The 22270-nt window shown below is 38.7% G+C and overlaps 1 protein-coding gene across 1 annotated transcript in view; it reads left to right on the forward strand.

Annotated features, from left to right (window-relative positions):
- LOC139448133 (uncharacterized) overlaps positions 1–22270 on the forward strand; it is a 152939-nt gene that overhangs the window by 109513 nt on the left and 21156 nt on the right. Inside the window, exons 7-8 of the mRNA XM_071229655.1 lie at positions 7395–7938; positions 8271–8357. Coding sequence (XP_071085756.1) covers positions 7395–7938; positions 8271–8357 — 631 coding nt within the window. The remainder of the gene's footprint in view (positions 1–7394; positions 7939–8270; positions 8358–22270) is intronic.

Below are 22270 nucleotides of genomic sequence, written 5' to 3' on the forward strand. Positions count from 1 at the left end.
ATACTGGGAGACAGTCTTGTAAACGATCGCCCGGATCGACTCTGTGTACCCAGGCGTCATTCATTACCCAATCTCTCGATAGGTATGTTTTATTAACGCTTATAGTCGGGCACAGAATAATAATATGATCGAAAACGTCCTGATTATGACTTTGTAAAATATCTAGAATAAAAGCTGTTTTTCCACAGCCCGTTTGCCCGCATGTGATAGCGCAGTGCGGATCTTTAGGTAAAAGATTATTAATAGATTGCTTGCAAGAATCTCCCATTCTGTATATTAAGTTGCGCATCCATAATCACGTACAAATATATGTTTAATTTACCAGCTGATTCCTGAAGTTTCGTTATCTGTATGGTGGCACCCTCGCCAGCATTTTCTATTCTCCTCCCACTGCCGTGTAGTTGGTCATCGTCCGTTGTTCGCATGTCAAGCCATAGCGCGTACTTCGTGGTGAGGTATTCACCCATTGATACACTCCCGAGAGACAGATCTTTCACGACCGCGTTAACTTCCGGGGAACGTTTTATAGAAGGAAGTTTTTTAATCTCATCCCACTGGTGATACGCTAGCATTCCTTGGCTATAGTTGATTAGGAACGCCCTCGATAGTCAATTCTACTTTTGTAATCTTGAGCTTGTAGAACTTGTATTTCTTTTAAACGCATCGGAGGGGTCCTCGAACAACATTAAAATACCCTTCAACGACCTCATGGGGACGTTTAGATTAATATTCCACATCGTATCTTTTTTGTCCCTCGTGATCTTTCGGTGTCGCAGCACGCGATCGTACAAAATGGCTAAACTTCCTGAATAATGATTACGAATTTGTCTGGCTAATTCAGGATCCGTTATCATATCGTACTCGAGCGAGATATTGTCAATGGAATAGCTAGCATCATCAGCAGCTCTGATTACTCTGCCGTAGTCATTAAAAGTGAGTTCGTATTCTAACCTATCGTTGGTATCAACATCATTTTCAGCGCCCACACGCAGTCTCATTGTGTTCTTATTACAAATACCTTGATACTGTAAGTTTTCCCGCTCTTTTTCCGTTCTCCAGAGATCCATGTAACAATAGTATACATCGCTATCGTCGATACTCAAAACCTCATTACCGCTAATTTTAATCGCGATTTTCTTAACGATAGCACGACCTATGTTCTGAAGGGGCTCCCTGTTAACGTCGGTAGAAGTCAAACCAATTGTAAATGCTAGTCGGACAGTTCCCGGAACTAACACATCGTGTGCACCGAGATTAGGAAAGTGTACCAGAAGCGTTTGATTCTGATCGATGGTACTAGGGTTATTAGTTATAGTTACAGACTGACGAATTGCTTTGACCCCCTAATGGACCTCGAAGTCTACGTTGTGGGTTTAACTTGCGTCCGTATTGCGAAGACATTGTTATATTGAAAACATGTACCCTATGTTTAATATAAAAATGACTAATTTTGATATTAATGACTTTGATCTAGATACCATAACTGATACTAGTACCATCGAAGAGGGTACTGATGAAACCAGCTTTGTTGGCCCGAATCTTAACGATGAACTTGTACAACCAGCCGTTGATGATTATTACGATTGGTTTAAACATGATAGTCCTATTGGTCGTGACTATTCAAAGTTTAAGATAGATAGTAATGGGGTATTGAGACTGCGTGACTCTCCGCATATTGATCTCATGCATTATCGTACTCGTAAGCCCCTAGCCTTGACTATGATATACACTAAATACGGCATCAAAACTGTCCGTGATAAATTAGGTTTTGCGAACTACCAAAGAAAACTTCCCGCGAAGACTACTAAGGCTCTTCGGAATGTGCGGACTGAACTCAGTAACACAGATAATTTGGAAGCAGTCTCGATGGTGGCCTCGAACGGACTTGGAGAAATCTTGGATACCTACTACTATAATTCTACGTTACAGGTACCGCCATCCTCGGAGTTTAGTATTAGGGAATTACGAGGTCTTGACATGGCAATGCAAACAATGCGGGGAGAACTGATAAATAATAGAGCCAAGATATCTGAAATCGACAAGCATATAGATTACGAGAAAACAAAACTCGATTAGTTGGGGGATGAGTTCAGTAGACGCCGTGTTGCAGAAAGATTGCGTAACTTAGAAGACGAAAGATCGGCCCGCATCGAGGCTGCTTCTGCTAATAGAAAGGCACTTCATTCGCAAATCAGTCGAATTTGAGAAACTATCGATCAAGTCCTCAACGATGACACTACACTGGCCGATAAAATTAAAACATTGTTCAGAGAACAGGGAATAACAATTGCCAGTATTTTAACCGCGTTGGGATTTATTATATCGACTTTGACTCTCGCGTTAACCGGTGGCAGTACAGGTGGTGGTACACCGCCTAGTGATGGTATAAAAGAGTGGATAAAAAAGCATTTAAAAGCATTAGGTTCAGCACTGGGAAAGCTCGCTGAGAAAGCCGCGGCCGCACTTCACGGTATAAAAGGGAGTGTTGTTTCCTGGCTATTGAATTTATTAGCTAAGACCACCACTTGGCTTAGTCAAAACTTGTGGGGCTGATCGTAGCAATCGCTAAGAACTATTTAACCAAATCAGTTCATTAAGAACTATTTAACCAAATCATGAGTAAACCAGCCGCGACTCCACCTACTACAAGCGTTGTTTTTTCATCGATATGTTGTTGATTTTTAGCCGCAATATGTGGTGACACTTGTGCGTCAGTAGATGGTTGAGCGATAGTTGGTGTTTGTGGCTTGACTATTCCCTTTTCGCCCGTGATTGTTTGCGTTATTAATTCGACGTTAATATCTGAATTTATACCTGGTTTTTGGTTATCGGTAGCGATAACAATTTTATTATTATAACCTATCACTTGACCGATCTTAAGTTCCATATTACTCGGAGACATGTATAGTCCCGGCCCATAAACGAAGTCCACTTTGGATTGAGCGTACTGTAATGCATCTTGAAAACGCTTTATAGACGATGGTATGTCAACTGGTGAATTAATGGCGTCCTCCACGTTTGCAACAAACTGTTTTTGCGCATCGAGCGCCGTCCCAGAACCGATGTTGGATGTTCGAGTTTGCGATTGTGCTCCAAGAATTGCCCATACATAAGTTCTTATCCATTCATTAACTCTTACAAATCCTGGGTTAGTAAAATTATTTTCCGTTTATCATTAAGAAATTCATTCCAAGCGTCTGCGGTATCGTTCATTTGTATACATTTTGTAATAATATAAATTAAACCACTCTTAAAACTCATAATATCCCCACCGCCTCCGTGGTCTTGTGGTAGAGCGTCCGCCCGGAGAGCGGAAGGTCCAGGGTTCGATCCCGGGCCGCGTCATACAAAAAGACGTTAAAAGATTGTACTTGTTGTTACCCTGTCTGGCGCTCGGCATTAAGGGGCTAAAACAAGGACTGGTCGGCTCGGAGTCAGTATACTGTGTCTGAGTGGGGTATTCATGTTAAACTGCGGCATGGTATCTCAGTGAGCTAGCACTATAAATCGGCATCAGTCCGGACTAGTACAAGCAGCCACACACACATACACGTGCATGCACGTCGCTATATAAGTGCAATAATCTTGGACGCGACGTTAAACCCAATTTCACCTCACCTCATAATATCCCCTCTCCAATCGTAACTATAAAGTTCCCAGCCTTTATAGTAATCACCAGTTTTTAGACGATGATCATACATTCTTGCGTAAAGTTTGCTGGTACTATACAACTTACCAAAATTAACTGGAAATTTATTAAGTTCTTTATATACATAATCGCTTTCTTCTTTGACGGATATCTTTTCCTCTGTGTAAGGAACACCTAGACCATGGTTTGCTCCTTTAATACGCCAATCTTTACTCGTAGAATCATTAAATTCCTGACAAATACGCTCATACGCGGACATATCATAATTATTATTTGTGGAATTCCACGCTCGATCCTGCGGTAATGGAGCACTAATTTCTTTAAGTATACGTCTAATCTGATAGTACACGTGAAATGTTATAACAGACTTATTCAGTTCAAATCCGTAAAGAGATACGCCACATCCCGTTGTGGCACACCATATGGCAAAGTTTAACTGATTCTGCCAAAATTGCATTGGATTGTGAAACCAATCGTGGACCATTTTATCGCTAGTTGCCGTGACCCTGTACTTTTCAAAGATATCGGGGAATTTGACGAAAAATTCAGCACCAGAGGCAGTTACTATAATCGATTGATTAGTAATGTATCTCGATTTCATATTTAAGTTATGATATAGTATCATTGTATATTTAATATGTATGTTACACTCCCGGGAATAACAAATGGTCAGTCTATTGAACTGCTTCATACTATCGATAACTCGGATGGACAGCTCGAAGTCGCTCTATGCGATGTAACGTATTATCCGAGGTGGACCAATATAAATGCTGCAAAAGATAATAATAGGATAGTACTATTATCCGCACGTGGTACTGCTAAATTCATTACTATACCTGATGGGTATTACAGCGTAAGCTCACTCAATGATGAAATTTTTAAGCTTAATGGAATTAGTCTCACACAAAATGAGGCGACTGTGACAGTGAAAGTCGACCATGAAGACCCAAATATAATTATATTGGACCGATCAGCTATACTTGAATTTACACGCTTAGTTGGCACAATATACAAGTTACCAGATCAGGAGGTTAAATTACCTGATTTAGTTCCATATAAAGAGTTGTTCATCCATCTTGATCAAATAAGCACGACGAATAATATTCAACTAGAAAGTCCTTCAACTCTGCTCAGAAGTGTTCCAGTGAAAAATGAAAAATATAATAGTGGCAGAACGGAATCTTTCTCATTATTACAATATAAAAAATTAAAGCGGGGTATTATTTCAGACCTCATAATTTCTGTATTAGATGTAAAACACCAACCTGTACATATAGGATACTTAAGTGTAACACTCCATATTATAAATAATGGTTGATGCATCAGGCCCTGGAACGCTCAGACAATGTAATACAATTGCGCTTTCCGATCTCGGAGACACAGAAGGATTCGGTAAACCCGGTAACAATGGTAAGTTATACGCTTTACACTTACACAATAATGTATACAAGCGGAAAGAAGTTATATTCCCGGAAAATCTAGAAGATTTAAGCGATGTCGACGTTAGTAGACTCCTTAAAAACACTCCGTACAATATTATTCGCAACGGCGAGAATAAATGGACTATGGTCGAAGCAAACATCAAGTGGCTACTGAATATCGTCATTACCCCACCTTATGCGATGATGGGTAAGGGACATAATTTAACTAAGATAATAAATAGTGGTATCGTACTCTCTGCCTATATCCCGTCAAAACGAAAAAGTGTGTTAGTCACTCCCCTGCCAGAAAAACCAGGTCATATGTTATATAGTCGTCCGGCAATCCAAAATGTTAGTTTAAATTTGGTTGCTGAAATTGATGATATTAAAGTTAACTTGAGTGCAATACCTAATATTTCTACGCTTATTATTGAAGTCTTGTTCGGAGATGTACCGGAAGATGCCTTCGAAATATTACCAGGTCTATCGATTATATGGCTCAAGAAACACGAGCGTCAACGTTGCAGTATTATTCATATCGGAGCATGGCCCGTTGCAACCCTCGAGGGGGTCCAAATTATTAAAAGTGGTAGTATTTCTCTTACTAAGATATTCTTGCCGTATAATATACATTTGATAAGGTTGATGTATACTCTCAAAACATTTAAGCAAGACCAATTAAAGACTATTATATATTCGTAATATACACTATGAGTTTATATCCAGCGCTCGATGAAGCAATTGAAAAGATGGAAACTGTTGATGGATTTCGATTACATCAAATAAGCGACATAAAACATCGAATAGAGAAGGATAGGGAGTTGAGACTTGGATTGTATAAAAAGTATCGCAGAGCTGTGAATGCTCTGGACGGAGTTGACACCGCTCTTGTAGCAGCTGGCATGGGACTCGGTGTAGCCGGTGTCGGTTTACTATCAACTATAATCGCCGCGCCTATCGTGCTAGGCATGGAAATAGCCGCCGGAGTCTCGGGACTGGACGGAATAGCGATAAAATTCATTTCTCGTAGGTTACAAAAGAAAGCATTAAAACACGATAGTATTCGGATACTCGCCGAAGCCAAGTTGAACAGCATTGAGGATCATATTTCGACAGCAATGGTCGATTGTAAGATATCCGAGGATGAGTTTCGTTTAGTGCTGTCGGAACTCACCAAATACAACGAAATGAAGCAGGAGATTCGATCAAAATCTCATAAGACCAGTGGTATTAGCGAGGATGAGAAAAAAAAGTTCATAGAACGGGAGGCAACAAGCGCGTCAATTATTCCGTGCCAAAACCAAAGAACTGGTTGGAGATTAAAAATAGATTGCTTACTATCGTTTGATCACATTTAGACAAATGCTTACATAAATATATATAATAATGGAGATCGAAAAAGCTATTAAATGGAGAGAATTACCACAAGGTTTTTATTATATCAGTGATGTCAAACCAACCAAATACGGTTATCAATTGTTTTTTATCAATTTACAAGAAGAGTGTAGTTATATAGTCTGGTCTCCTAGTAAAATGAATGAAGAACTTAATAAAAATGTTGAATATCACTTTATCGATATAAATAATGAAGAATATTTTTATTACCATTTAGGCTCATCTAAAGCAATGATTGGCCCCAGGTATTGGTGAGCTAGAGCCAATTTAACTTAATCTCATGACTATCGTTGAATCGCATCATCATTTACGCATAAAAAATGCCATCTGTAGTAGCAGTATAGGTAATAAATCCAGCTCCAGTGGAAGTTTGTCCAGAACCATCATTACCTATACTACTACTACACTGTATAGTTAAAATTCAATTATTAAAACCACCCGTCCCACACGACTTTAGATGTAAAAACTTATGCGAAACCTTTATTGGTTTTTAAACATCTGTAGATTGATATAATTTTATAAAATGCGAAAATAAAGACTAAAGCATTGACACAAATGCGATCCAGAAAATATAACAGCGGAACTCTGCGCTTTATGAAAACTGTAACATTGAGCAAGGTGTCCCGGTCGAATACAAAGGGAAACCACTCTCAACTACAGTTTGAACTAAGATTAGCTCCTCCTGAGTTATCAATAAGGTCACGGTCATTACTGTAGCCTGCCGACACCTACCGTTTTTATCCTTCCCAAATTATCGAAAAAGTATGTTGTTTGACACTTTTTCAGCATGGACTCGGATAGAAATATATTGTGCCTTAGAGTTAGAGCTCTCTCTCTCTCTCTCTCTCTCTCTCTCTCTCTCTCTCTCTCTGTGATAACATTCTGATTCAGCAACTATTTTTCAAATTATTTTACGTATTTTGTTCCAGGTCGGAGATCTTGAATTTGAATTGAAAAATTCTGAGAGGGCACTTGAGTTCAATATGTCACAGATGAAGGCAAAGTTATCTAAGATAGAAACTTTGGAGAGGGAGTTGTCCAACGCACAAGGAGTTTTCAGGGAGACAAATGGTAGCTTCCTGAAGAGTGCACCGCGTTGTGTTGATCTTACAGACAACCAGCACCATATCCAGGGCGATACAAACGCGTCCATCTCTTGGTTTGAGGAGGAAGAAGATATTGGTGATGGGCACATCCATGTTGGTGGAATGGGTCTGCACAGATGTACTAAGATCACCGACATCCGCCTGCAGTTAGAGGAAGAAGATGTTGGCGAAGTGGACATAAACCTTGAGAAGGAAGATGTTGTCCGGGTGAATATGGTGCAAGATGAAAAGAACACTGAAAATAGTGAAGAGGCAGAGGTCGACAGAGGGGACGAAAATGAAGAAGATGGGGACCAGGGCGATGATGGTGAGGAGGCAGCAGACTCTGAGGAAGAGGAGGAGATGAAGGATACCAACAATGAAGAAGGTAAAGCTTGTTATTATCTTACCTGCCTTGAGACATTATCTATTTAAGATGTGAATATAATTGTTAATTGTTAATTGTTAATGGTTGGAATTGCACCTTATATATTCCAAACGTTTTAAGTAAGTGAAATATATGTTTTTTTCACGATCATCTCGATATATTAACTTAACGTTGCCATGCTGGCTACAGCTGGCGATTGTAGAGCGTGAACCAGAAGATGGCTAGTATTAATTCCAACGTTCTTAGACATAAATAAACGTTTCTGAAAGACAGATATATAGATCTATGAATTAGCTTTACTCCGCAATGATGGTGTTTGTATTTGACCGCAGTTCAGAGGAGTAAACCCTGTGACATCCCACATCACTCCAACACTGGATCTCCTCGGACCCTAGCTATGGAAGGAGTCTCCACTACTGGTTAGTTGTTGATTTCTAGCATTAGATATAGCGCTGACAAATAAAGGCATCATCTATGTCCATGAAGAGGATTACAACAACGAATTATATACAGACCATATAAGAATTAATGCGTTATTTTCGAGTTAGGGGTGCAATATTGCTTAACCCTCTGGATGCCATGTTGTTGTTTTCTGACGCACATTTTCCTAAGATCGGTAAAGTGAAGGTTGTGCGAGAATTGCGCTCATGTGGCACTGGATATACCTCTGGCTATAAAATTACGCATTGATGGAGATGGAGAATATTAAATTTCCTATTCGGTGGTGTAAATTTCACTGCAAATATTAAACCGGTTTTAAAAAGACACTTCTAAGTGTTGTCAGGGAATTTATTCTGCAAGGAAAAACAGTAAATTTCTCCGCTTTTTATCGTACACCGATAAAAGTACTGTGCGACGATTTTTCAAATTTAGAATCTTTACGGAAACTCTGAGCGAACAAATTACAGCCTAATAACTACATAACTACACATCAAATGGAGTTATATGCGTATGTATAACGACATACGGGGGCACGGGTGGCCCAGTCGTCTAAGGCACCGTGATTCGCTGTGCAGAGTTGCGTCCCTTGGACACGCCAGAAACCTATGATTGTGGGTTCGAATCCCGGTTCGCCCCAATTATGTTTCTAGGTTTGTCGGCACCATATCCGTGCTCGTGGGTTTCACCGAAGTGGTAAACGTCTGAAAACTACATCACTTCAGGCTTTCCTCCCACATTAAGCTGACACGCCGTGATATAACTGGAATACTGTTAAAAGCGGCGTTAGACCCAACTCACTCACTATAACGATATACATTCAATGCCAAAAATAGCATGACGTAAATAACGAAAACTGATTTTTCTGTATGAGGTCAAAAGGCGACACAGAGGGATTGGTTACACACGTACAAAGAAAAGGGGGCATAACTACGCTATGCTTAGCACGAGTTCATTGTAACTTAGGTCACTCCATGAGAATTAGCTGTGGGTAAGGACAATATATATTCGTGGTGTTTTGTTTACGAGGATCCAAACTATTCCAACACAAATATCGATATTGAAACTGTATACGTTTAGTTATAAAAAAAAGACAACCAAAAAAAACCATAAGAAATGATGAAATCGTACTTCATAAAAAAGAGGTAATAGATAAATGGATGGCCCTATCTGACCTATAACTTAGTCCTTAGATTCCAACATTCTCCTGATTGTGTATGTGTAATTGGACTAATGTTGCACCATTATTAATGGAGCACTGGCCTTATCATCAAATGAAATGAAATACCAAAATGATAAATCCATTCCTTTTGATGTCATGGCTGGTTTTATGTCTTTTTTAACGTCGGAGAAAGACGACAGTGGTAGTTTGATAACTATATATCTCCCCTAATTTTCGTTCATGGTATGGAAAATCTCGATGTTTAAAACGGAATTGGACGTTTTTCGACACAGCATAAAATGATTGCTTTCACCAAGTATAACACAACAGACAAACACGGTTTTCGGTTTCAGCAGTTTTAATAATAACAAGGACTAATTTTATAAGCTGGTACTTCACGAACACTTAACAAGCGCGTGGCAGAGACTGTGAGAGAGGCTAACGGCTGTTTCAGGCGTGACCCAGTCTGACTAGAGCTCGTCCCAGTGTGCTGGCCTTCTGAGCGGTGACTTGACTGTTAGCTGTTGGCCGTTGGCTCGTGTTCTTCTGCCGTTTCTTCTGGACTGCTCTGTGTTCAGCACCCTTCTCTGCCTCTCTCACCGATGACACTGACAGTGCGGTTTATATAGGAGTTTCTCAGCGGATGGCTGTGACTCTCAAATATTTAGGGGGGTCAAAACAAGTTCGTGGTACAATAAACCGGAAACTCTTTGTCAACAACTGTCCGATTTATAACCATCATCTGGTCATGAAATGACACTCAGACCTTTAGGGGGGGTCGACACAAGTTCGTGGTACAATACACTGGAAACTCTTTGTCAACAACTGTCCGATTTATGACCATCACCTGGTCATGAAAAGACACTCAAACCTTTAAAGGGGCACTGATCTAACGCCATTCCCCGGACTGGTTGTTGCCTTTGTTATTGTTTATTCCCCCGTGAGTACCCGAATGATACGCAACGCAACTGGGCTACCGTCTACAAGGACAGCTAAATAAACTTGGAGGCTGGAGGCAATATTTGTTTTACGCATTTTTGCATAAACACTGATTGGTTAACTGTGATCTATAAAGATTCGACAAAGGGCGCATGTTAAATAATTTCTTCAGCCTAAACAAACAGACAAAAAGAACGGCGGAGCTCATCGGAAGTCGTCATTTGGAAATACCCCAGATGGTTATAGTTTAATACTAAAAAAAGTATCCATGCAGTGAAAGCATTTTCGGATTTCGGATTGTGTAATACGATTACTACTCCCTTGTTGTCATACACGTTTTCTCGTATAACCCTACACTTGTGTATTTGTCGTCATTCACTTGATGCTCAGTTAATGAATTTATTACAGGTACAATTAGTGGTAGCACCACTTAGATTACCTGACAAAGGTTCTCATTTGGCATTTATTGTGTCTGGGGTAATTATTCAATCTAAATCCAGGTTTGAAGTGAGGTTATGTAATATGCACGTGGCAGACCAGCAAGAGATGAATGATCAGTTGATTTACTTTTTTTTGTAAATCAACGGATCGTTCCTAGTCATCAAAGGATTAACAGAAAATACGTTGATTGATTAATCACTGTTATCTTGCACAGTGGATATGTCAAAAGTGAGTGTTTACATGTCTAGGTTTACTAAAACAAAGGGAATACACTCATATCATGGCGTGAAGTGCCGATGTAAAAACAACATACCATTTGTTCAAAGGGTTAACTGATAATACGTTGATTGGTTGCTCATTGTTATCAAACTCTATGGATTTTTTAGGAACCGTCGACGTAATGAAAATAGTTGTCACGTGGCCTTTCTCAGCCGACCCTTGAGACTTGACACCCGAAACGATATGTATCTTTTAGAATATTTGATAGTTACAGAGACACGTGACATCGAATAAGTTACTTTGTATAGCTGCAGACGAGTGGGATATTATTCCTTTGTGTGGATATTCACGGATACATTCCTCGAATAAGGAAGCTGCCTATTTATACACATAAATTTGGTAAGATGTAATTATGGTATTTGCATTTTGTTTTCCTTCATTTGAACCGATTCGTTCTTGTTTTTCTACGTCTTGGTTGGGAAATTCTTCAATGCGCGATAGACGTTGTTTTCACAGGTCATTTCCTTTGTAAGCGTGTATAGATGACCGTCAATTTGTAAAATGTGATTCTCTCAGGCAATTTTTAAAATGTGTAAATATTTCAGTCATTTTGACTAAAAAAATCTGTCCAGATTGATTAAGACGATCAAAAGGGCCTACAAACATCACAATAGATTATTATGTAGGATTAGAAGCCAAACAACATAGAAATGTACTTTTCAACGTAACATTTTCAGTCTCTTGGTGATGACATTAAACATCAAAATGTTTGGAATTCGTTATCATAATAATACAGATGGAAATGTTTTTCAGTCACTTTGTATAATAACTGAATATTTAGACGTTTAATAAATATGTTACACATTTTTACAGTAAAAAAATATACACACTATAAAAAAAAGCAATGCTCAGGTGAAATATTTACTTTGTGTTGCAAGTCAAAATAGTGTAAACGAAAATCGCAAAATTACCAAGCAAGTGACTTATCAAAACTTCGTCACCATTACCGATGCTACCCACAAAGATGCCTACATTTCCTTATTATCTCGAAAACTGTATTTCATTTTGTTGATCAATGTGACCATACGCTCTTATTACTACCGGTATCCATAAAAGTGACTAATGCGCTTACGAATGGCGCAACAGAGGTCGCGACCTAGTCTACATTTCTGCTCTACATCCGGGTACTCACTGGGAAAAAACAATAACAAAGGCAACAACCAGTCCCGGGGAATTGCGTTAGATCAGTGCCCCTTTTTAAAGGGTCAGTAACCTTTCTTCTGATGAACACAATAAGCCCACCTCTACACAGCCTCTGGCCATACTGGATAGTGTTACACAAGTAAATAATGTCTTGAATAAGATACGCACCTGTTTTGCATCAATTTACGTAATGAAATAACCAAAAGAATATTTCAAAACAACCAAAATTATATTCAATATTGGACATATATCTGTTCATCATTATGTTATTATTTCTCTTCATCTCGTCTCAAAATTACACAATAAAAGATGCGAAGCTCTATTGGTATAGAATTATCAGGATAATCGTTTACGGTTGAACCAACGGGGTACCTGGCAATGGCTGACATGGGTTTTATTTTTATACTTTTTACAATTCCTGGAGAAATAAAGTAAACAGTTTAATATCCTGTGATCACAATATTGAAAAAAGAACGAACCCATTGATTACATAATGCAAAACGAGAGGAATAATTCGTAAATTGTTTGTGACTAACGCGCACCTGGCGAAGCGTTAGATATCACTGTTCTGTGTATCAAACGACATACACACAATTCCAAGAACAAGACAATTCTTTCAGAAATGTGTGCATATGTTTTAACGAAAAATATTATCCATTTTGTTAAAGTAATATATTCAGTTTTAGTTATAAAATGAATCGGCTATTCATGGACATTGGTTATATGAACTTATAATATTGACTATTACACATCCCAAGAAATACGTACATGCTGCAGTTACATTATACTTCATCTTGTAACACTTGTCCAAAGGAACGAAATATCGTATTCGACACTATAAACCTATCAATTCTTATGTAAACAATGTTCAAACAAACCGGAGATTATCACAGGTTCGTTCATACATGTTGTGGCCTATATGTACGTATGATATCATTTTGAACATTGACAAATATCCACGGGGAAATCAATTATGTGAAAAAATGTATAAAAGATATGCAAAATCTTCATCATAACTGAAACTGTAAACAGCATGATACAATGATCGTGTGCACTCTCATTTAAGGACCTTGACCTCAAATAAATTACCAAATATGTACAACAATGTTCACCTTAATCTTCTATGATGTGTCCATCAGAAGAGATGAGGTACTGACCGGGTCCCAATATATACAGAAACCCCCAAAATGTTTGTTGTGTGGGTATGTTAGAAAAAATGGCGTCATATTTAGTCAGTTATTTTCCATATCAGGATGTCGTGATAGAATGTTACACTTACCAATGATTTCTAGCATTTATATAAAAAGCGTGAAATTCCGTTTTACTCATCGAGATTTAGGGGATATATATATTAATCATATATTAATCAACTTACCTGTGTCGTCTTTCTCCGACGTTAAAAAAGACATAAAACCAGCCATGACATCAAAAGGAATGGTGTTATTTTTTTGGTATTTCATTACATTTGACGAAAAGGCTAGTGCTCCATTAATAATGGGGCAACATTAGTCAAATTACACTTACATAATCAGGAGAATGATGGAATCTAAGGACTAAGTTATAGGTGAGATTGGGCCATCCATTTCTCTATTACCTCCTCTTTTTTTAAAAAATATATATAACTAAACGTATACAGTTTCAGTATCGATATTTGTGTTGGAATAGTTTGGTTCGTCGGGAACATAACACTACGAAAATATATTGTCCTTACCCACAGCTAACCTGAGTTACAATACACTAGTGCTGAGCAGAGCGGAGTTATGCCCCCTTTTCTTTGTACTTGTTTAACCTCTGTCGCCTTTTGACGTCATAGAAAAAAATCAGTTTTCGTCATTTACGGCATGCTATTTTTGGCATTGAATGTATGTCGTTATACTTACGCATATAACTCCATTTGATGTGTAGTTATGTCGTTCAGGCATTAGACAGTATTGTGTTCGCTCACAGTTTCCATGAAGATTCTAAATTAAAAATATCGTCGCACAGTACTTTTATCGGTGTACGATAAAAAGCGGAGAAATTTACTGTTTTTCGACGCAGAATAAATTCTCGGAAGTGTCGTTTTATAAAACCGGTTTAATATTTGCAGTGAAATTTACACCTTCAATTAGGAAATTTAATATTCCCCACGTCTGCGTAATTTTATAGCCTGGGGTAGATCCAGTGCCGCGTGAGCGCAATTCTCGCACAACCTTCACTTTTCCTATCTTAGGAAAATGTGCGTCAGAAAAAAACCGGCATCCAGAGGGTAACCACATATCTAAAAGCTATTCACTTTCGGACATTGAAAGTGGTGTATGATATATTGATTGTGTACATGGCTATCAAAGTATTAACTATCAATTATACTGCTATTTACAGTATAAATATTACTGAAAAGGACACGTGAATGTCACAACATGCATATATTTCATATAAACGTAATACATGTACATAGGAATTGTGTTGGTTGAAGTAGTGTTGCCAAAATACTGACAGGCTAAAGAAACTATATTGTTACGAGTGGAAGTGGAACGAAGGGATACATTCCAAATCCATTCGCACAATTAAAGGATCGCACAACAATTAAGACAGATATTTATTAACAATGCATGATAGATTACCAATACAGCTAAGTTTACTATGGGAGAATTAGGCTTGGGCTACCATGTACAAATAATATCACCATCAAAGGGCTACAGCAAATTGTATACTTATATAGTCACCCTGATTTCCATGTTTGATTGTTCACTCCACTGCTTGGTCCACGAAAACACATATATCCATAGTTCCACATAAGCTCACAATGCAAGTTTTCCAAGGCACACATTTGCAAATATCAGCATGATTTCTAGTTCAGTTTCACAAGCCCCGACATGGGATACAATCTCTCACACAGTGTTCTGAACTTTAACATTAAAAATGAGGAGGTTAAAATACAGGTCTGGCCAGCACCCAAGAAGCAGAAAAAAACTAACTATTTTTGAATCACCCAAACCTTATACTATAATGCTGATTAGCTACAAGCTTCACTTGTTACATAATTACTTAACCCGCTCAGGCAGCCAGCTCCCCAGGTGTACTATTCAAGCAAAATTACGCAACCCAAGCCTTCTTGTTTCAATTCAAGTCTAAATGCATCTGATATACTAACAAACATATAAAAGCATACACCCATACACATAACAATATGAAGACAGACAAGAACGAAAAGAAGGAAAGATAAGTCAAAGATGTATATGTATGTAACAGGACAGGCTTTGGGCACTTTAAGACACCATGACTTTGCGTTGTGTTTCTTTTATTCAGAAGATATTAATGCCGAAAATACTAAAATAAAGTCTCTATGGTACCTCTGTCTGTCCTTTATGACCTCAGTTCGTTGGATATAGGGAGGTGATTCACAACAAAATATAATCAAGTTTCAACAGTTTATTACAGAAAAATAAACAAAACGGAAAAAACCCAACTGTATCAAAATATAAATACGAACTCAACAACAATTACAAATCAATCAATCCTATTCCAAACTAAAATTTACATTATTAACTCAAAAATCCTACTTACTTATACCCTCAAAATAAAACTCAAAAACAGCCTAAAGCCCCTCACTAACCCACTTTAATCCCCACAACATCCTTAACACAGTCTATGAAAACAAACCACCCTTTCAAACCTCCAACACAATCGGTCTATGTAGCTACATCACATAGCTGACATTATTTCCTGCTTAAATCCATCCGTCCAACCCAGCTTTATAACAATTTACCCCATAATTCTAAAGTGGCCACAGAATTTAGATTTTTATTGCCTAAAATCACTAGGGATTGGGGAATTGTTCGTCCTCCGAGCACGGTAATTTGGTGTGGTCTCCCTCACCTGTAATGATCTTCCCGATCATGCAAGACAATGCGTGCATACTTACTTACTTACTTTGGAGATTTAACGTGCACTTTCCGACTGATGCATATTTCGTACACGGTGCATGCGTGCATTACTTACTTACTTACTTTGGATATTTAACATGCGCTTTCCGACTGATGCGTATTTCGCATGCGTGCATTCGCGCCTATCTCTTATATACTATAAGGACACGTAACCTCTGGGTCAACACGTCTAAACGGTGCAGCCACTGGCTAATCCAGTCTGTCACCAACCAATCGGAGCGCTCTTACCATACGACCCACGTCTGTAAACACTAAATCGGCATGCAGCCGACAAACGCACGTGCCCGCATGTGGGGCAAGATCTGAAACGTGCTGTCCCAAGCGAACTACATATCGGTAAGGAGCTATTAACCACGTAAATGCTACCATCTATCCTACATAATCAGAGGAAACTTCAATATTTCTACATGTATTTTAGACATCAATCAGCATGAAACAAATGTGTCGAGTCACAAGCAGTGAAATAGCGAGTGCGTGAATTGGCTTTGATGTCACTTTGAACAGTATTTCAGTTATATCATGGCATGTCAGCTTTATGTGGGTAGATGACCGAACGCACGAGCACCGTTATGGTGCTGACAAACCTAGAAACACAATCGGGACAAACCGTGATAAAGTATCTAGATGCACAATTTGGAGACGGGTCAGTTGATCAGTATTCAATGACGTAGCATTTAAAACATGAAGTCGTATTTCATGTAGTCAGTTTTGGACATGCCTTCCATGGGCATCAATACACGCCCTGACTCCTCATCGAACAGAGAACCAGACCCACGATGACACAAACTTGAATCTGAAGCCATGCTTGCCTGCTATAATAAGGTAGGTAGTGATATTGGGTTTACTGCACTTATATAGCCACGCGCATGCACGTGTGTGTGTGTGTGCGTATGCGTATGCGTGTGCGTGTGGATGCTTCTACAAGTCTGGACGATCCGGGACTCATGCTTATTTTATTGTGCGAGCCCTCTGAGATATCATGACGCAGTTTAACATGAATGCCCCACACAGTATACTGACTCCGAGCCGACCAGTCCTTGTTTAAGCACCTCAATGCTGACCGCCAGTCAGGGTAACAACTTCTTTATCATGAGGGACACAACGTTTTAGAGTATATGCTTGCTCCTTCATCAGGTGAATGAATGCAGATCAGATATTTAGTGATTTAACGACCGCTTTAGCCGTTGATTATGTCGCAGTCGGGGCCAGACGGGTTAAGTAAAAAATTAATAGTTGGGAATAATAGGTAATCGGCTGGCCCAAAAAACTATAAATTAGGGGGATTAAAGGTAGAAAGGAAAATAGTAAAGAGGGTTGAGTGGGATTAGACAGTTTTGTGGCAGTGGAGGGCTGTTGAGAGGCATATTCTGTAACGTAAAAAGCATCAGTAAAAAGAGTATAGTGTTACTGATAATAATATAAGATCAGTTAGACTGATGTATTTATTTAGCATATAAGGTGTTTACTTATAAAAAAAATAAAAGGGGATAAGCTGGGTAACCTACTCTAAATGAATGAATGAATGAATGAATGCTATGAGATAGAGGTTATCACGCGAGTGTGTTTGGGTATGGTAAATATCCTGCATTAGGAATAAACATTGTATTTAGCGAGCCTTGGCGAGCTAAATACATAGTGTTTATTCCTAATACAGGATATTTACCATCCCCAGACACACAAGCGTGATAACCTCTTTATCATATAATGTCATTCTTCAATTCTGTGCTTGAAAATCGCTTCCCCTCACTCACAAACATTACCTAAACATTGCGAGTTTTCCTGGAATGTGCGCATTAATATTTATTACGTCACAGGGTAAGTGATGTGTCAGTCGGACAGTGACAGTAGCCAATATAGTTCCAACGGATATCTGTTTCTTATACAGTGGCGAAGCAACATATACGCAAAACAACCAATGTTTTTACTTGCCTTTCGCGGCAATCCATCTGTCTGTTCGGTAGAGTAACTGCCCTTTGTCAAAGGGAAGCTACTCTGACGCTACTCTGACGTTGTTGACAGTCTGCCTGTTCTGTCATAACGTAAAGAAGTGCAGTCAAATGTACACACAGCGACAAAACGTAACAATTCATACATATTTCGCCTAAATCCAATGTTTTTTATTTGTGGAAAAGATTTCAAGCCGCAGAGGTCTACAAGCACAGATATGGCTACTGATCCCGCTTGGCTAGGCCTAGTGCCCTTGCAAAATTGTTTCGATCGCCGAATGACGGAGCACCTTTAGAATACAGTACCACAACTTCTCGTGAGGACGATCTCTGCCGTAGGTCACATGTCACATGTCACAAGACACTAGGGCTGCAACGATACACCTAGGTCACGATACGATACGTATCTCGATACTTACATCACGATTCGATACGTATCTGGATACGCTACGATACACATAGTGACAAGAGAAGAAAAGAGATAAATGAATTAAACTTAGTTTATTAAAAGGAAAAACTGAATGAAAGTGAATGAATGTTCATGAGTCATAAAATTTATACTGTAATGAGTATTTTAACTTAATGAATCATCTGCCATTTCCATGTAATGGCCAGCAAACACAACGTAACAGTTCTACATATTTGTGAGTTGTGACTAGATGGTAGATTCTAGGAGTAAATACTAAATGTACCAGTGTCCAGTAACTAATGATTTGCCATTTTCATGTATATAAAGGCAAAAAAAACAATTAAAAACAACTGTAGCAACAGCCATGTTATACACCATTTGAAAGGTCTAATCTTGGTGTTTATAAATATGAAAGTTATGTTTATAACATTATTTAAATAATGCATTGACAACTTAATTAAGTTCGTTGTAAATATACAAAATGTAAGCTAACACATTCATAACGTCCAGATTAAGGACCAAGGAAGCGAAAATTTGACAATTTGGGCAAATATAAGATTTCAAAAGATCTAGATCTACTTATTTCTTTTTTATTTTCATTTACGTAATTGGAAAATTATTTTTAAAAGAATTAGGAATAGTATCTGATTTCACCCATTTCCAGATAACAGCGGCTGTCCGCTAAGTAACATGAAGAAATACCTCCGTTTTCTAAAGCTTCGTATGAATAACACGTTCGTCGAAGACAGACAGATGACACATCGCTAGAAAGCTTGTTGTTTCATCTACACGCTTGTAACATTGCCTGGAGTCTTTTCGTAGGTATAACATAAAGTTTCATTGGATAAAAAATGGTTCCTAATGACGCTTTCTTGCCGAAATCTGCTACAAGGTTCATGATTGGTCAAATTTGAGCACGTGACCTGAGGCAGGCAATCAAATTACAAATCCTCGTGTACGATGAATATCACATTTTTACGAAATAGTTTGGTTAAATCGTGTTATTCTGAACGTTTTAAGCAGGAAATCACGATCTATTTAAAAAATATGGAGCTTCGTGGATGTATCATACTAGGTTACAAGCTGTGACAAAGATTTTTCATGCATATATTTTGGCATTGAACATCGTGTCCGAGCCGAGAATTCGAGGCCGCGAAAGCCGAGATGTCATTTGACTATCATTACACGCAATCGCATGAAAAGATGGAAATAATAACTTAGCTGTAAGTTTGACCACTTTTAGATATATTTTTGTTGATTTTATTTATCACTTTGTATAATATATTTAAAGATTTGCTTGAAACGTCTTTGTTTTGCTCTTTGACATGTTCGATGTGCACCCGTTGTCGAAGTGTGCGTCCGAGAATTACACTTTCAATAACATTGCGGGAAATAGTGAATAACTTTTTAATCTATCGATGAAAAATGATAAATTGAAATAAAATTTGTATTTCAGACATTGTTAGATGTGATAGATTTAATAAATGAATGGTATGACAGGTAGGTCCATAAAAATATATACTATTTTGACGTGACTAAGGCTTGGCCAGTGCCTGAGGACTCGGTGCCTACGGTGTTGAAAGAGTTTAAACACATTTAAAACGTATCTGTGATAAAAGTTTATGTACAAAAACAAAGACGTACGTATATAAAAACGTATCGTGTAAAATCGAGATTCAGCACCTTACTAATCGCACACCGTATCGTATGGAGTGAATCGCGATGCATCGGTGTCCCGGGATATCGTTTCAGCCCTACAAGACACGCAAACAGTTTTAGTGAGAATCCGTCGGACGCGAACCCGCGACCTTCGGATTGTTAGCCTGACAGCTAACCGACTGAGCTATGTCCACACAGTTAAACTTCGTGCACATTTACCTAGGCATGCCTATGACGTTACGGAACTGAACGAAAAGGGTCGAATAGGTGACGGACACTTACGAAGGTTACGGGTGGGCATGGTGTCTCCTGACTTTAGTCTACGGACACTTACGAATGATCCCGATGCCATTTGGCACACTCATCACATTCCGTAATCTACAAGATACCGGGTGTTGAGGAATGAGCCGATATGCCGCGAACTGAAAACGGCTCCAGGCGTCAGACGTCAGACGTCGAACTCGCGATTGCGCATGAATGATATGGTATTTGATAATTCGTCGGGTGATTTTTGTGACAGAAAAGTGTGGTAGGGAACACTGTAAGGATGTTGTGGATAATAGTAAGGAACGATGGAGGAATAAACATGACTAGTGACGACACAACGGTGAGTTCGCTTTTGAATCAGTACTGAAAAATGAAGCCGGTGAAAGTGGCTTGTGTGAATGATCCGGGACAGTTTCCAGTTGCCAAAATATTTGACACAAAACCATTTCATCCTTTTTACTCGACGTTTTTGTGGGAAGAATATAAGGAGCCGCTATGTAATCTATAATAGCCACTAAACGAGTACCTAACCCTAATGATCGTAAAGGGGTGATTGATCGTAAAGGGGATCCAAGGGTTAAGGATAGACTTAGGGTAATCTAATAGCCACTAAACGGGTTCCTAACCCTAATGATCGTAAAGGGGTGAATTATCGTAAAGAGGATCCAAGGGCTAAGGATAGAGTTCGGGGTAACCTACCTTAACACTGGCGACATTTGGATGTGTTCAGCACCACTAAATATCCCTAACAAACTACATTCTTTTGCATAATAATGAAAATTAATGCACCGAAAAAATAATATATGTATATAAGTTCCCATTTATAACCCTTTTAGCCACTTGAATTACGAGTAAAACGAAATAAATAAAAAATAAAAGTGCTTTCGTAAACTAGCGCTTGCTATAAAATGCGCCGCCGAAGGCTATATTCAGTAAACAAATATTCAAAACTCTCCACAGCGCTTGGCATATTCAATGACATTTCGTGTATATAGAATACTAAACGAGCTCCCGTGTAATACCAATTTTATGAAACGAGTGAATAGTTCTGGTATCTGACGAGCGAAAGCGAGTCAGATACCACAACTATTCACGAGTTTCATAAAATTGGTTTTACACGAGAGCGAGTTTAGTATTTTATTTATTACTTGTCATTTATAATGTTTTTAGAATTATACTGTTGAGTGTAAATAGGCTGACACCTACACGATCCTAATGGCATAATCCAATTGAGTTTAACAGAATAATACTTCAAACACGTCAAAAGTTGAAACGTATGAATTTAATATCATACAATGGTCCACCTTTAGGATTCAGGCGTTCGTCCCACAAACGTATCGTAGCGCTAAGGCTATCACAACTCACATAATTTAACTTAGACCAACGACTGTCGTTGCGCTACAGCACGATCGCCTTGTGGAACGGGGCCTTGCACCTCAAAGTTTACATTGACGTCACAATACCCGATGACGTAATTTGTGGAATTTTGTTGCACGATCCATCGGCGAAACAATGCCATGTGACGTCAGCCTAGCAACAAGGTTGCTGGGGTCATCGAGTGTGCATAAGCTCCTCCCAGTGATCTATCATCTCCACATACAATGTCGTTGAATACGCCAGGGGATGTTGAGAGCTTTCAATATTTGTTCGTGAAACGTGTTCCGAGAGTACATAAGCACGCGTTTTGGTATTACACAATGTGTAATAAAGCTGTATGTTTATT

This window comes from Haliotis cracherodii, unplaced genomic scaffold (assembly GCF_022045235.1).
Source record: "Haliotis cracherodii isolate W230 unplaced genomic scaffold, xgHalCrac1.p SCAF_10, whole genome shotgun sequence".
NCBI classification, from domain to species: domain Eukaryota; kingdom Metazoa; phylum Mollusca; class Gastropoda; order Lepetellida; family Haliotidae; genus Haliotis; species Haliotis cracherodii.